The 17,862-nt window shown below is 43.1% G+C and overlaps 1 protein-coding gene across 1 annotated transcript in view; it reads left to right on the forward strand.

Moving 5' to 3' along the window:
* Nucleotides 1-1,237: 1,237 nt before the first annotated feature.
* The window catches only part of LOC26532499 (uncharacterized), a 54,816-nt gene continuing 38,191 nt past the window's right edge, over nt 1,238-17,862 (forward strand). The window contains exons 1-3 of the mRNA XM_033378146.1: nt 1,238-1,384; nt 1,501-3,814; nt 3,876-4,410. Coding sequence (XP_033234037.1) covers nt 4,266-4,410 — 145 coding nt within the window. The 5' untranslated portion in view covers nt 1,238-1,384; nt 1,501-3,814; nt 3,876-4,265. The remainder of the gene's footprint in view (nt 1,385-1,500; nt 3,815-3,875; nt 4,411-17,862) is intronic.

Consider the following 17,862-nt stretch of genomic DNA (forward strand, 5'->3'; position numbering starts at 1 on the left):
TCGTTCTGCTTTTTATCGGTATAAAGAAGCAAATAAGAGCCACTTATGTTTAAACTGCCTCAAAAAAGGCGATGAATTGCAGAAAGGCAGATCATGCAGGCATTGCCAGGCCAAACATCATATGTTGCTCCACATCCAATCGAGTAGTGGTGCATTTTCTTCTTCTCCATCGACTGAGGAACTTCGGTCTCGAGGAATCGATCCGGCTGCGACTGTCCTACCAGCAAGCGGATATTCTCGCTTTCTCCCCTCGGTCACGACATTTCAGCCTAGCTACTGTTTCTAGCTACTGCCCTCGTCCAAGTCACAGATCGATATAGTTTTGTATCGTTTGGATTCTATATCGCAGACAAACTTTTAAGCATCCAGACAGTAACAGATGCTCGCAGTTCCACCAGTATCCAAAGTCAATGCACATTCACTTCCATCCATTACGCCTCTGAGAGTGAGATATTCAAATCTCGGGTCCAATATTTTCTCTTGGGTGGCTATCAGCTCCCCACATCTAGCACCGATCCGCAGAATACTTTATGTCGCTGTTTTCTTGTCAATCGTTTACCATCATTCGGTGTTTTCCTGGAGCTTCTTGTTGGCAGCTGGCATCTCCGGAGGTCTTCGAGAATCCCAGGAATGTGACCACAGAGCTCGCTGAACCTTTGGCGCACTCCATATCTACGCTGAGACGTGTGTTACGCAATCTGTCGCGTAAAAACTATAAAGAAAACCCCGACGATGGGGAACCGACCCTTTCCGGCAGCCGGGGCCGGTCAGATCGTTATTGTTGGGGTCTTCTTTGTACTTTTTAAGCGGCTGATATTGCGTAACTCATGCCTCAGCGAAGTTATGAGCTCGGCAGAGGTGCAGCGAGCATAAAAGTTTCTGGCCTCGACTTGGACACAAACGTTCCGTGGATGTCGGGCTGGCAGAGGCATCCACGAGACCATCAGGGAGCTGAAGGAACGTCTAGAAATCACCAACACGAATCTCCAGCACAAAGAGAAGATTCACAACAGATCGGTGACCTGAAAACCCTGCTGGAAGCCATTTAGGCGACCAATGCAGTCTACGGTGCTGGAGGTACTCCAGGCGAAGAAGAGCGAAACGAATCGCATCTTCGAGCTGTTCGAGATGAAGGCGGACAATAACTTAGCAATACATTCAGTAAATACATTCAAGTAAATAAATAAAGCAGATTTCTGTCAGTTTTCTTTTCGTTCTTTACTAGAGAGCACCCACTCTCTCACTTCCTCTTACCGTTCATTAAAATGGGGCAAAAAGTAATCATTGAAATGCCTACCTGGGAAGGGAAGGAAAGGGATCACGAAGTGACCTTCATAGCCGCCGAAAGTTTGGCCATGTTGAGTGGCTAATGCGCGGCATTCAAGTAAGATTTCATTCATGAAAAAGTTGTCTACGAAGGCATTACACAGATACTTTAACGAATGGAGATTAGGTATGCTGACTATTTTTCTAATGCCGAATTATACTATAAATATCCAGGGTCGGCTCGAAGCTGTACGGAACAACACGTAAAATCCCTAGTTCAGAAAAGTCTCCCTGTTTAGTAAAAATACTCTCTGCTTAAACGAAATACGAAAGGTATAAACGGAACAACTGGTGTCAGAAGTGTCAGTTGTGAGAATGCTTAAATATAGCTAAAAGATGACGAAGGAATTGCCCAAGTGGGGCTTACCGATGGAAGAGCAGTCTTCTTGGATTCTTGGATGAGCAAGACCTGTGGCGGACAACGGCCAATTGATAGCAATGCTGCAACAGTTGATGCTGGTCAAGGTTCTGAAGGATCAAGGTGACCAACAGCAACAGGCAGACGGTGAATGGAAGTGAAGGATCAAAGTGAAGCTCAATCAAAGAAATTATAAGCCATGGTGCAGCGAGCACAATGGTTTCTGGCCTCGACTTGGACACAAACTTTCCGTGGATGTCGGGCTGGCAGAGGCATCCAGGAGACCATCAGGGAGCCATTTCTCTTCCAACAGTCTTGTCATAACTGTGATTGAGCTTTATCTAGATCCTTTACCTGCTGCTGCAACAGGATCTGTGGCTGTTGGTCACCTTGAACATACTAAATTTATCAAAGTGAACGCACCTGCTAAAAACTGCAAAAAAAAAACAACCAAAAATATTAAAAATATAAAATTTGGCTGGACCCACCCAACCAAAACGTTTGGTTTATTGATCTCGCCCTAACAACAAGGAAAATTTCAGGATCACCAGGGTTGGCAGATAACGGATGTAAATGGAGCTGTATCTTAAAGAAAAACGCAGACCACCAAATTGGTCCTCCAACTCCCAAGGTTCTCCTGCAGAACCGCAGATTGATACGAACTATGGATAGCTCAGGTTCTTATGCAACTGCAGAGGTTAGTAGCGGTCCTCACAAAGGCAGTAGCAGGTATCCTGCAATCCCTTGACCAACTGCGTAACGGAGGTATACTCCTAACCTCGCAGTCACTCTAAAAACCATAATGCTGTCGGACCTAAGGATCGGATTCTAGAACGCCCGTAGCCTGTATCATAACACTATTGAGCTGCCTTTATTTTTACAGCGTTATAATATTGACATCATGTTAGTGACTGAAACCTACCTTTACCCAGGGAAAAACTACACGCTCCACAGATACAGGTGTTAGAGTGTTACACCCATCAAACAAGGCCAGAGGATGAGCACCTGTACTCGTTCGGAGGGATATTTGACACTATCAACCTCAGCTCCGACCACCTGCCTCTCATTGCTTCCTTATCGACTACTCCGCAGACAATCCCAGCCATGACGAGGCTGAAACCCAACTTAAACTCGCAACTCTTACACACATATTTAAGGACCGCTCAGGATGTAGATGCTGCAGTCGATACTCTTGTGACCAAAGTCTGTGACGCTTCTGCATCTGCTACCACCTGCGGCCCTCAAGGCAGTCGAACTTCACAGACTGGAAACCACAGAGGAGGCGCTTCAAGCGAGATCATAGGGGTTCTTCCGCTCAAGAAACGACTTAGGCGCGAGTACATATGCACCAGTAACCCGCAGGTCGACAGAGTCTACAGGGGAGTGGCTAACCGGGTAATGAAGAAATTAACAAAACAGAAAACCAAGGCCACGGATAGACTGCTTTCGCAGGCCAAAGCAGACGGACACTCCCACATACGTCCTTTGGAATCTGACAGCATGCTACAAGAGGAAACTTAAACCTCGCTTTCCGGTACGGCTGACTGCTCATGGGCAAGCACGAGAGACTGCTCGCCAAGATCATAGTGATGCTCAAGCCTTAGCTGTATGAAGCTATCAAAAACTTTCTAATGGAGAGGACCGTTCGCGTAGTCCAGGATGGTGCAGCTTCATTGACCAAATTCATCAAGGCGGTAGTCCTGCCTGAAGGCAAGAGTTCTTCTTCGACCTTGTTTACACACATTTTTTTTTAAATCATCGTAGTTTTACCTTTGACTGTTGTATAAGTTGCTCTAACAGTAAAAGCAAACTACCTAATTGTATCCGTAATAATATTTTTCATTCAAATAAAATTTACACAAAAAGACTTGAATCGCCTCAACTTGATCTAACTTATCTATATGATCTAAATCGACTTCAGAATAAATAACTTATCTATCTTTTATCTATCTTAAATTCGTAAATGTGTCTGTTTATGCTCTTTCTTTGTGTGGCAGTGAATATTTAGCAGGTTCCTTTAACAAATTACCATCGCATTGCTTGAAGGTTCAATGTCGCTACACCTGCTTTAACGGCCAAGATAAAGAAATCGTCAGCGATATTCAGTACGCCATATCCAATTCTAATCATGTGAGTAGTCAAAATTTTGAAATAAAAACTAAATACTCAAAATTTCTTGGTCTTCTTTCAGTCAGATACGTGTGATGTTATTGAAGAGCTTCGTCTATACAACTATGAATTTATTAATGCAACAGTGAAGGTCGGATTCTTATCAACTATTGGTGATAAAGTCAAAAATATCTATATAGCTATCTCAAATATCACAGTTATTGAGAGAGGTGCTTTTGGTGGAGGTATCTTCAATAACATTGTTCTTGAGGATCTTAGGCTGAAAGAGATTACTAATGGGTTTTTTAATAACATCTCAGAAGATTTAAAGGGAATTTCTATTACTCAGCGGGAAGAATCCGTACAATGTATATATCCAAATTTTCTCGACAATGTAAAATTTCAAATTGAGCACTTAGTAATACGAGTAGGACTACAATGTGTAAGAAATGTCACAGCTCATGACCCTGTAATGGGATTACTCGCCTTTGTTGACTTCAGCTACAACAACTTCAGTACCAAATTACTTCAAGACACGTTCAGTAAACTAACCATGGTTGAACGGTTAGTTTTATCGAATTCAAATATCAATTACCTACCACAATATATTTTCCAAGGTATGATATACAAATATTTTTATATTAATATACTAGTATGTACATTAAGATTTCATATGTTTTTCGCTATTGGCTCAGATTTACGCGATTTTCTATTGGCTATTGGTAATCGTAGATCAGACCATTCCGTCGGGCAACTCCCACAAAAAAAGGACATAGGTACCCGACGAGTGGTCTGATCGTGATAAAAATATATGTTGGCGCACACCAAACCGATGGGCACACAAAATATAACGAAAATCGTTAGAGTCATTTCGGAGAAGTTTATCAACAAAGACCTCCCAAAATGAGGACATAGATACCCGAAGAGTGGTCTGATCGGGATAAAAAATAGATGTTGGACGATGCGTTCACGTAACCGATAAGCACACAAACCGATAAACACGATAAGCACCGGAAATCGGTCGAGCCATTTCGACGGAAGTTCAATAACAAATATTGTAACCCTAGAATTGCATATATTTGAGCAATGCCAATAAGACGCAGAGGGGCTAATTTCAGTCGACAAACGATCAGGTCGAGCCATTTCGGAGAAATTCAATAACAAATATTGTAACCTTAGAATTGCATATATTTGAGCAATGCCAATAAGACGCAGAGGGGCCAATTTCAGTCGACAAACGATCAAGTCTAGAACCATGCGAGATATAAGAGTACGAATTTCAGGTGAGCTGGCGCAGTTACGTGAATCACTATCGCAAGAGGCCCGAGATCAACGAAATCAACAAAGGCAACTAGAACGGAGAGTAACGCGCAGATACATAGTCGACAGACTTAGAGGAATTGACCAACAACGCAAAAATCGTAGAGTAATTGCCCAACAGCGACAACAATTTCAATGAGCATTTACATCAAATTCATACATCAGATATATCTCTCGTCGAAAAACCATTCAGTTTGTTTGTGTTGACTAAAGACGGATGAGAGATGATCTGTATTGTTAAGTAATCTTATAATTGACAAGTAAATCCCCGCATACTTATAGTAGATAGTTATTTTTATTAAACTGAACAAATTTTACCTAGAAATAATATACATGGCAAAACAACGTGTCCCGGGTCACCTAGTATATATATGTATATACATATATACAGTGCAGCTCAACTGAATAGGTTCAACAATTTTCAAAGGTCAAACCGCTATATATTTTAACCAACTTACCGATTTATATATAGATGTGTGTATGTATATAGTTCAATATAGATATGTCCATATTGCTAATATTTATTATTTATTTTGATGCTGCGACCGCAATTCTACATTTATACCCAGTATGGCTACCTTGAGCGACAAAGAGTGCGTGCGGGAGAGACCGAAAACGTGTCTGAACTTGTCGTCGGGCGCTGCGTAGCCTCTGCAAATTGACTTGTTCCTTTTGGCTATAAAATCCGATCTGATCCAGATTCGGCAATCTGGTAGATATCGCGATCATTCGTCATTCGATCATGGTCATTCTCTATGATTGTGGGCTTTTAATTTTCTCGTATCTTCAAAGTTGTGGATGCCACAGATTTTCGTCCCTTGTGGTGGCGGAAGGGGTCGGGGCGATGTTTTGAAATACAATTATAACAGTGAAAAATTACGGAAGGCTGGATACAAAATGTCGGTACTCTAGCACTTATAGTCTCTGAGCACTAGGCGCTCATAGGCTATTGATTCTGGACGTTACACACATCCACTCTCACCACAAATCTAATATAACCCTATACTCATTTTGAGTATCGGGTATAAAAATCACATCGAAAGTGTGGATTTTAACATAAGCGTTCTGGCATCTGTATTCACTGTTCATTATTACTTTTGTGTGTTTGGCGGCAACGCAATGACCAGGTAATAAAACACATTATGTGGAGATAATGGTTTTTATCCCCAATCGGCCGACTAATTATTTCAATTAAATAAAACTCGGCGCAGAAATAAAATTGCGATATGCTCTTTAATGCGTGACATCCAAATTGCAAGTGTGGCTTGCCTGCCCTTTACATTGCCGCTCCGATCGCTAAGCGCAGCTTCGCTCGGCCGACGTCGGTAGGCAGACGCAAAGCGGAGATAGCGAAGAGCGAGCTGGCAGAGAGCGTTTAGCAGGGCAAGCAAGCGCAAAGCTTTAACAAACAAATGAGTGACATAGACATAAGTAACAAACAAAATAAGCGGCTGAGGGCCAAGAATTAGGTGCTATTTGGTAAGCAGCTAATCGGCTGGGTTCTGCTCCGAACATTCACCCCCCGTTGGAAGCCAAAGGCTTTCAACAGATCCATCCTGAAGGGGCAGAACCGCTATTTTTCCAACGGCCCTCTTGAAGATGCTTGCTTGGGCGCAGCTGGCGGCTACGCTGGGATGCTCGTCGAACGCACCAATCGGCGCTTCTTTACGAAGGCGGCTTGTCGTGATGACGTCTTGATCATCGGAAACCTCTGTAATTGCATAGAATGGCAGGAAATTTGGCAATGTAGAAATTGTTGAAAGTTGAATTTCATTTAGCGTGGATATGTAGGTTTTTAATATATTGAAAAGTTCGCGCTGCAGTTCCTGATTCTCCGATCGCAGTTTTTCCACTTGCACCTGGCACTCGAGCAGCTGCTTCCTGCATTGCTGCTCTAAGTTTTGGTACTCCAGCGTTGTGGCCCGAAAATCGTCATTAGAGATGGAGGAGGAATTTTCAAAAGCGGCTAAAACTGCACGGTTATTCTCCGAGCTATCAATGCTTCCTGACACTATCCAACCAAGTTTTGTCTCCTGCAATGTTGGCAATTGGTCTGATAGTCGAATCTGTCCGACGCACATTAAATCGAAGAACAAACCACCACCTATCAATAGATCGATACGTTGGGGCTTGGAGAAATTAGGATCAGCTAGTTTTAGATTATTCGGCATGGGCCAATCCTTTGCGTCTAGGCCGAAGTTAGGCTGCATTTCCGTAATTGAGTTGGTGACAATTGCGGCGAAGGAAGCTCGATAGCTTGCGTCCTGGGATTGTACAACTATATGTACAGACTTGCTCGAAGGTAGAATGGAATCTCCGATTCCAGAGATGTGAACATAAGACGAGCGATGATCCAACTGCAACTGATCAGCAAGTCTAGATGTTACGAAGTTTGCCTGTGATGCAGAATCCAAAATGGCACGACATGGGATAAGTGCTCCATAACGATCTGTTACATGGACGAGGGCAGTAGGTAGCAACACGTTCTGGCTAGGCTGAGATTTCTGGATCGAGGGGGGAGGGCTAGAACACCCGCTTGCTAGAAGCACAGTCGCGGCCTCTTGCTGGATCGATTCCTCGGCCGGTGAAGAGGAAGATGAAGCACCCGTTCCCGATGGAATGTGGAGTAGCGTGTGATGTTTGGCCTGGCAATGCCTGCAAAGTCCTGACCTGCACCTCTGCAATTCATGGCCTTTGTTGAGGCAGTTCAAACACAAGCGGCTCTTCTTTGCTTCTTTGTATCTTTCAAACGCAGAGAGATTCAGGAATGCCTGACATCTAGATATGTAATGCTCGGAGGAATTGCAATGGTTACATATGGGGTTAGGATGGTCGTTACTGGAGGTGATAAGGGTGACAGGTTAGTCTTCTCCCACCTGTTGACTAGGACTTGTTGCCATGGCTGATCCCAAATTCTCCAGCATCCGACATCTCGCTTCCAAAAATGAGGCCATGCTTGACCACCGAGGCAATCCTGACGTCGGCAAGTTCTCTTCCCATTTCTCCTTTGTTTTGTGGTCCAGTTTCGTGCCTATGATGTAGATCAGCAACCCATCCGAAATCTCCTGCGGGGTCGCCAAGGTCTGAAGTGCACGCAAGTGCGAATTGATTTTGTCGCTGAGCGCGCGCAAGCCGATAGCTGAGCCCTTCTCCACCCCTTTCAGCCCGAAAATAGCCTTGACGTGTGCCTGAAAATGTAACAGTTTATTATCGAATCGCAACATTAGCAAATTCAACGCCTTGTCGTAATTCTCCTCAGAAAGTTCCAAGGAACGAATCGTATCCAGCGCAGCACCATCTAGACATCCACGAAGATATTGGAATTTTTCGATGATTGGGATACGATGGTCTTTGTGCACCATTGTCGAGAACATCGAGTGGAATTCTGGCCAATTCATGTAGTTCCCACCGAATCGCGGAAGCTGCAACTCGGGCATTCGAGAACGACCTATACTATTATAGGCGAACAACGACGAATTCCCCTCGAGAGTATGCCGAGCTGTTGAATTGGCAACATTTACCGTGCGAGCAGCCATCAACTCCCGCGACAGCCTGGACCTAACCTTGACATAAACATTCGCAAAGTCCAGCCGGGCATCATGGGCTAACTGCAGGAAATCCAACCTTTCAAGGCTCGTTTGAGCGGCATCGAAATCCGCATTCATTCGCTCAATTTGCTCTAAGCGAGCTTGAAGTTCTGCCTCATCTAACTCGGCAAGCTCTTCCTTGGTGAGAAAGCGATCCATGGCCTTTAGTTGGCGCGCGACGGACTCGGCCTTGTGCTTGTAGAAATCAACATCACTCGGCATTGCTGCGTTCGCGACATTGGTAGGCTCAGGTGCTGCCATGTTGAGGTTTTAAAAGAGTCACTCAGCACGACCGAAAAAGACACCCTGTATACGTATAAACGTGCGAACCGAAAGTAAAGGGATTACAGCTAATGCCTTTAGCTGTGCGGCTGTGTGAGCTGTCCGATTCCGCTTTGTACTCAGCTTGTGTGTATTAGTGAGTTCGCTGCACTGCACTGACCGAATTGTCGCGACAGAGAAATTAATAGCCAGCAATGCGTGTATGTAGGTGTATGTAAGTATGTTTTAGCACCGAATTGTGCTTAACCGCCGAAAATTTGTTAAGGCTAACGAATGTCGATCGCGAATGATAATTAATTGACACTGCAACTCAGAGATCACGTCGGGGTCACCAAATTTTATGTGGAGATAATGGTTTTTATCCCCAATCGGCCGACTAATTATTTCAATTAAATAAAACTCGGCGCAGAAATAAAATTGCGATATGCTCTTTAATGCGTGACATCCAAATTGCAAGTGTGGCTTGCCTGCCCTTTACATTGCCGCTCCGATCGCTAAGCGCAGCTTCGCTCGGCCGACGTCGGTAGGCAGACGCAAAGCGGAGATAGCGAAGAGCGAGCTGGCAGAGAGCGTTTAGCAGGGCAAGCAAGCGCAAAGCTTTAACAAACAAATGAGTGACATAGACATAAGTAACAAACAAAATAAGCGGCTGAGGGCCAAGAATTAGGTGCTATTTGGTAAGCAGCTAATCGGCTGGGTTCTGCTCCGAACACATTATATTATTTTTAACAATGTCTCAAGTGGTACGCACATCTAAAAAGGAACGCTTTTTCTGACAATTGCGAATGCATCATCACTTGGGAGAAAACAAGAACACCCCAAAAGACTTTGCTGTAAAGAAGCTACATCTTGCTTGGAAAGCTTCAAGAAGTGCGATCAGAAATCTATACTTAACTTTTTTTTGTGAAATGTTGTATACATTTTTTGCTATAACGCATTCCGAAGATAAACAGATAATCGAAACTTAAAAGAATAACAAGTTTCCGGAGTCCCAAGCAAGGAGAAGAACTGCAGAAAGCTGTTACGCGAGGATGACGCGCGACGCTTTAACCGAACCGAACGCTAACATGCAGGAAAGATAGCTGTTACAACTACAAATACCGCTACAATTACTAATTACGTGAAAGGTATGTGAGTATTAGTAATTTAAGAAGAGGAAGGGAACTATTTATGTAGGAATCGGGATAGAGTCCACGGTGCAGAGAGAGACTCGACGTGACCGCCAGTACTGAACAACACCCTTTTTGAGCATTTTTCGTCTTTATTTTTCTCGAATCTGTTGTCTATTGTGGATGCAACAGATTTTCGTCCTTTGTAGGGGCGGAAGGGTGTGGGGCGAAATTCTGAAATGTACGTTTTATAGTGAGATCTAACAGAAGTGCGGATACCAAATTTGGTTACTCTAGCGTTAATAGTCTCTGAGATTTGTGGATGCCCCAGATTTTCGTCCTTTGCGGGGGCGGAAGGGGGTGTGGCGAAATTTTGAAACAAACTCGACTCGGTCCGATATCTTAGGAGTGTGGATACCGAATTTGGTTGCTCTAGCTTTTATAGTCTCTGAGATCTAGGCGCTAATGTTTTACTCTCAGCAAAGCCGCCTATGTTAGAGAGAGATAGGACGAGAAAAAATTAAATTGTTTTCTTGATGCTGGCTATAATAACAATACGATCCAATTCAGATTCTGCAGTCTAAAAGATATGGTCATTCTCATTCATATCTTTAAAATTGTGGATGCCACAGATTTTCGCCCTTTGTGGGGGCGGAAGTGGGCGGGGTGAAGTTTTGAAATATTTTTGTAGCAGTAACATATCACAGAAGTCTGGATCCAAAACATGCTCTAGCTCTTATATTCTTTGAGCACTAGGCGCTGAAGGGGACGTACGGACGGACAGACAGACGGAAAGACGGACGGACAGACGGACAGACAGACATGGCTCAATCGACTCGGCTGTTGATGCTGATCAAGAAGATATATACTTTATGGGGTCGGAAACGATTCCTTTTGGACGTTACACACATCCACTTTTACCACAAATCTAATATACCCCAATACTCATTTTGAGTATCGGGTATAAAAAATTAAATTGAAGAACTGAAGTTTAAATGCTGGAAGCGAAAAAATCTAAAAAAAAATTTTAAGAAAATCGGTCGAGCCATTTCGACGGAAGTTCAATAACAAATATTGTAACCCTAGAATTGCATATATTTGAGCAATGCCAATAAGACGCAGAGGGGCTAATTTCAGTCGACAAACGATCAGGTCGAGCCATTTCGGAGAAATTCAATAACAAATATTGTAACCTTAGAATTGCATATATTTGAGCATATATCATATATCAGAGGTCGCAAAATTGCATTGACCAAGTCAGGAGTGTTAATGGACTATTGTTAAAGAGCGATAGAAAAAGAAACAGAGCGTCAAAAATAATTTTCGAGAATTGCGTCGAATTGTGAAATTCAGAAGCGACGCTGTGGTGTGTTCAGGAGCGACACGCAGAAAAGCGAAAGAAGCGAAACAACGGCTGACTTAGCGACAAGAAGGCAACAAGAAACGGTGAAGGCAAAAGGAAACACCGAAGGCAGCAAGGCGACAAGAAACAGTGAAAGCGGAAGAAGACGACCAAAGCAAGGGAAAACGACAAGAGAAACGACAAAAGCAGCGGTAACGAAGCTGGAGACGAAGACGATACGAAAGAAGAGCGAGTAGCAATCGTTACTGACAGCGGCGCGGGACTTTTCGGTATACAGACAACAAGCAAACGGCTGGAGTGTTGTGACGGTATAGCTGGAAAAGAATGGCGTGAAGCAGAACGAGAGCTGACTAATCTGGGTGGTATCAAGAGTTGAGAGGCGGTAAGGCCGGACGGCAGGAGCAAGTTGCAAGATACAGTTGCATAGTCTGGTGAGGGACAGAAATTGTCTTTATAAGACGAGAGGATCCATATAAGTATTGATCGAAGAGGAAGCTAATACGAGCCACATTTAGTCAAACAAGAATGAACTAACGTAGTGTTAAGCTAAAATTGTGAACAGTGTCTGGAGTAAAGTTTGGAAATAATTGGCTTACAGTTTGAAAAGTATGCGAGTACAGTTTGATATTCAAGTAAGTTTTAAGATATTGTAGTGAAATAAATAAACTGTAACAGCAAGTTTTAAAGTTATTGAAGTAAAATAAATACTCTGTAAAAACAAGTTTTAAGGATATTGTAGTAGAAAATATTAAACTGTAACGACAAATTTTAGGGATATTTTAGTGGAAAAGTTAAACTGTAACAAAAGCTGTAAGAAAGATGTAATTGGAAAAAATTAAGTCAACTTTAAACGATAAAGTGGAAGAGAAATTATGATTAAGAGTTTATATTTGGCTTATTATTACTATATTATAATCAAACATATTACTATTTACAATATACGATAAGAATATATTTTGTGCAAGATGAGAAGGGACGAGATTCTGGCACTGCTAGTTGCGGATTTGAGGCTTAAGTTAAACGAACTGGGTTTGGAAACGGTTGGTAGAAAGGTAGATTTGCAAAACCGGCTTCTTACTCACTATGATCTTTTAGTGGAGGTAAATAAGAGTGATGGGGATGAAAATGAACATTCATTCAAGTCAACAGAACCGCAACAAGTTGAAAATGAAGAAATCGGAAATAAATTGGCCGGAATAAGTCGCAGAGAAATGGAAGCTCGAGTTTTAGCTAGGTCGTGGTTCACGTTGAAGGATGTGGAAGGTAGCGTTTCAGAGTTTTCCGGTTCAAATAGCTTGGATGTTAACCAGTGGATAATTGAACTTGAAGAATGTGCAATGACCGTAGGGTGAAATCAGCTGCAGACATTTATTTACGCTAAGCAATTGTTAGGTGGCGCAGCAAAATTGTTCATACGCAGTCAGCGGGATGTTCGGCATTGGAGTAGATTGAAGGAAGCATTGACAGAAGAGTTCGGGGTTAAAGTATCATCGGCAGAGATTCATCGGAGATTGAATAAGCGACAACAAAGGGAAAACGAAACGTTGCAGGAATAATTGTATGCTCTGATGGAGATCGCGAGACCCATTGATTTAGAAGACGAAAGTTTGATTGAGTACTTTGTGAATGGTATTCCGGATAGTCGCACAATAAGGTATTGCTGTGTCAAGCCAGAACCATGAGGCAGTTGAAGAATCAGATTGAAGTTTGTCAGAAGATAAGTGGTCTATTGAAGTCGTCAAACATATATGAATCGCGTAGTTTTGGTAAGCAAATAGATGAGGGAAAATGTTCAGAATTTGATAGGAAATGTTACAATGATAATGATTCCATTATCATTCATTACCCAAAATGGTCAGTACGAGTTCCAGTATGTTACATTCGGTATATCCAACTCGTCGGCAGTCTTTAATCGTTTTATAATGTCCGAAATGCGCGAGTTAATAAAGAAAGGCGATGCAATTATTTACATGGATGACATTATCATTCCTAGTAAAGACGTGCACGAGGGACTAGAAAGATTGGGAAGGGTGCTTGAAGTGACAGCACAAAACGGATTGAGAATAAATTGGTCAAAGTGTCAGATGCTACGAACGATCAGACCAAGTGAGGAAAAAACAAGGGCAGTGAAGATTTTCCCAATACCCAGAGATATAAAGGGAGTGCAAAGATTCTTAGGACTGACGTCGTATTTCAGGAAGTTTGTTGAAGGTTATGCAGGGATTGAAAAACCATTGTCAGATTTGCTCCGGAAGGAGGAAAGGTTTGAGTTCAAGGAGTTACAGCAGATAGCGTTAAAGCAGTTAAAGGCTGCACTGACCAGTAAAGCAGTTTTGAGGTTGTATAGGTTAGGTCTAGATGGAACGGTCAATCTGACCCAAGAGAGTTTGGGACTTAACAGTCCCGAGAAGGAGCTTGTGCACGAACATTACGCCATTGCATATTCTGCGATGGTGCAACGATGGCAGTTCAATAAGATTTAGCCTAGACCGGTAGGGTGGCAAGATTCTACCTGAGTCCCAGTTAAAGTTCCAGAAAAAATCCACACACAAGAACAATACTCCAATATAGGACGTACTAACGAGATGTACAGTTGTTTCGGAACGTAAGGGTCGTCAAACTCCTTGGACCAACGCTTGATGAACGCTAAAACACCCTTAGCTTTATTTACAGTTGCAGCTATATGGGTGTTAAAACACATCTTATGATCAAAAAGGACTCCGAGGTCATTTGAACTCAAAATTCGCTCAAGGACATGATTTCCTAGAACATATGGGACAAAATGAGAAGCGCGACGGTAAAATGTCATAAGTTTGCATTTGGAGAGGCTCAGAAAAAGAAGATTAGTTGAAGACCACAATAGTAGTTCACTTAGATCAAGTTGAAGGCGTGTGTGCAAATACCAATCAGAGTAAGAAAGACAGATTTTGACATCATCAGCATACATTAGTGTAGTAGAGTATGTTATAACTTGAGGAAGGTCATTCACAAATAAAATAAACAAGCGGGCCCAGATGACTTCCCTGTGTGTTAGAAAACAAAACACGTTGAGTACGGTTAGAGAGATAGGACAAAATCCAATCTAGAAGATTCGTTGGGAACCCTAATAAAGAGAGCTTGTGAATAAGCAGAGCATGGTTCACAGAATCGAATGCCTTGCTGAAGTCCGTAAACCACTTTGAAAACCACGGTGGATTAGGTTAGAAAACTCAAGAAGGTTAGTCGATGTTGAACGATGTCTGAAGAAACCGTGTTGGGACGGAGATATCAAGCTGCAACAAAGATGTTGCAGTTGCCGGGTGACCAGGAACTCAAGAAGCTTCGGGATGGCGGAAAGCTTTGCGATAACACGATAATTTTCAATGTTTGATCTTGAACATTATTTGTGAAGCGGAATGATGTAGGACTCATTCCAAATTACTGGGAGACAAGCCTGTTCCCCTCCCCCCTCTCCGCACGCAGCCACCGATCAACACGCGCCAACTCCATAACGCTGACCAAAGACATCAGGTCACGCGGACTTTCCCCACTCCAGGCCAAGCCATCGGCCAAGTGCGGTCTTCCGGGTTCATCAACTGCGGAAAGATGACACCGCGAAAGTCTGCGACGGTCACCAAGAACGGCGAAGTGCACCCCGACGTGGACGTGCACTTTCAAACCCTCGGATCCAGCAATACGGGCCTAAAAAAGGACGACGAGACCAAGAAACGACTTACGCAGAAACCCGGCTCAGAGTACAGACGTTGTAGACTTGTGCAGAAACTTGGTTCGGAGTACAGACGTTGTAGACTTGTGCAGAAACTTGGTTCGGAGTACAGACGTTGTACCCGGAACCTACAAGAAACACCGGCGACCAATTAAACTAAGTTCATTTAAAGTGCTAAGAATTATAATGAAGTGTCGAATTATCAAAGTAACACCCGATTGCGTAAGTTCACTCCAACTAGCCGAGGCACCGACACTACCCCACCCCGAGTCCACGCACGCCGTTTCGTATACACGACGAGCGACGCCCACTCTAGCCCCGATCCGCCTCTCTACAAGAGGCCGCCCCCGACGCCGCCCTTAAGGTTCCTTCTATTTCTACAAATTTCTTGTGGATTGACCCCTGGACGGGACTGAGCTTACCTCAGCGTGAAATAGGTCCCTCACAAGCTTCTGTTTTGTTCTGGTAATGAAGGGACGGAGGAAAAGCGTTTGACTTACGCTTAGAGTTAACGAACGAATATAATTTTGTAGGATCACTACGAAAGTTAATACCACATTGTGAAAGGTAATGATTATAACACTGACTATTAACGGCAAGGAACAGAGAGCGAGCGGAGGAGTATAGAGCTAAGGCCAACGTGGAGCCCGACTTTTGGTACTTTTTATAGAGCCGGGATTTATTGTTTTTTAAGTAAGTGATATCTGGAACAAATGTATTAAGGGCGGAGTAAATAGAGCTATAAAACGAGCTAACAGTTGCATCTATGTTCGGTAATGAATAAGGAAACGACCAATCAACACGCGAGAGATGTAGATCTAAATCGATAAAGTTTGTTTGCGAAAACACTTTATGTGACAAGGAGCCATGGAACTGTCAGCACCACCAGATTGTGTACACTCCAGGGATATCAACAAAGTTGGATGGTAAGGATCGGCAGGGAGTGATATTGGGCTTGCTCTAGATACCGTAGCAAGAGAAGCATCGTTAACAAACACGAGATAAAGAAATCTTTCCCTAATCTTTTTAACGGCATTAATTTGGTTAGCCGTTAGCCCATTGATAAAGTTATTATGGCAATTGGGAAACAACAGGTTAGCGTCATCACAAGGCAGCCAAGAAAGAAATGGAAGATTAAAGTCCCCCATGACAATAATTCGATCATTGCACCCTAATGCAGAAACAACAGTATTAATTGCTGAGAGGTGGTGTAAGTAAAGCTCAGCATCAGACCTGGGAGGAATGTAAGAGCAGGTAAAATAGAAAAATGCGGAGCCAACACGAACTTTGACTGCAACAAATTCAATTCCATGGATGTTATTGAATGGGAATAACTCAGATGAGAAAACGGATTTAACTGCAATCAGAACCCCAGCTGCAAAAGATGGGCCGTCCATTCTATAGATAGTGTAACTATCAATGAAAATTTCATGATCATTGACAGAGGAGTTAAGCCAGGTTTCGGTAAACGCGATGGCATCGAAATCAAAGGACGTACTATTAGTATGAATTTGACGCAATTTGCCCAACAAACTGCGATCGTTCTGATAGTGCATGGAAATATGGTACATCAGTTTTTTGGAGTATGTTCGGTAATTCTTGGATTCGAGTTCGAATCTTTGAGAAGGAACTCATGCATAATTGTATGCTCAGGCCATATTGACGGTTCTAGAGAACTGGATAGTAAAGAATCAGGGAGAAGAATTTTAAAGGATGATATGTTGCGCTTATGTTTAAATTTAAATTTAGTCACAACTATATCATCAGGAATAAGACGAGAAACAAATATTGCTTTCCGAGGGATCACTGCTCTAAGTTGAGGTCCCGAGCGAGATCGAGATGGTGGAGCCACTCCTAAAAGAGATCTCGGTCCTGGGGCAGAAGAATTGGCAGCAACGGCTGGAGCAGGAATTGGCAAGACATCACCAGCAACCAAAACACACGCACTAGGAGCACTCACTACGTCAGAAGTGACGGCAGCAGAAAACTCAGGAATGGTATTGATGCTGTTGGGAACTTGGATGCTCGAAGGAAGCACATTGCTCGGTGTAAAGAACACCGGAGCCACCGTTGGCGGATTTACAGATAACGGCGAGGCATGACCACACGGAGTAACAAATACTTCCGATGCCAATCGGATTAGGTTGCAAGAGATTGGTATCATTATGCGGAATTTTCCGTCTAGGCGATTCGCTCAAGAGTTTGAGCCCAAGAAACTGTGATTCAAGGGCAAGAAATTTCTCGTTGAGAGCCACAAATTGTTTCCAGACATTCAGAAACCCAGTTCGAGTCTGTTCGAGTCTTGTCTCTCCCGACAAGCCAGACATGACCAAGACAGGCCCATGCGTTTCGAGATCAGATCATTTAGCCGGCCAAAATTTCCGCCACCAGCACATTTTATGTGGGCAAAATTGTCGCACAGCCAGCAGCTACGGAATGAATCACCAATGATTACACCACTGAATTCACATTCTTTGCACTACAAACGATTGCCATTATTGACAGCAGTAGAATCACAGTGCACTAATAATAAAAGAACAGAGTGAGAGCGCAGGTAAAATGGGAGAGTGAGCCCGACAATCAGCTGTAGCGACAATAATTCAGAGCAGATGATCAAACGAAGTGCAGGAAACGAGCAGTAAATTCACCAAAGCAGAGACACAAAAGAAAAGTCCACAGAGAGGGAGAGTAAAGGCAATCCA

This window comes from Drosophila pseudoobscura, chromosome 3 (genome assembly GCF_009870125.1).
Source record: "Drosophila pseudoobscura strain MV-25-SWS-2005 chromosome 3, UCI_Dpse_MV25, whole genome shotgun sequence".
In the NCBI taxonomy this organism is placed as follows: Eukaryota; Metazoa; Arthropoda; class Insecta; order Diptera; family Drosophilidae; genus Drosophila; species Drosophila pseudoobscura.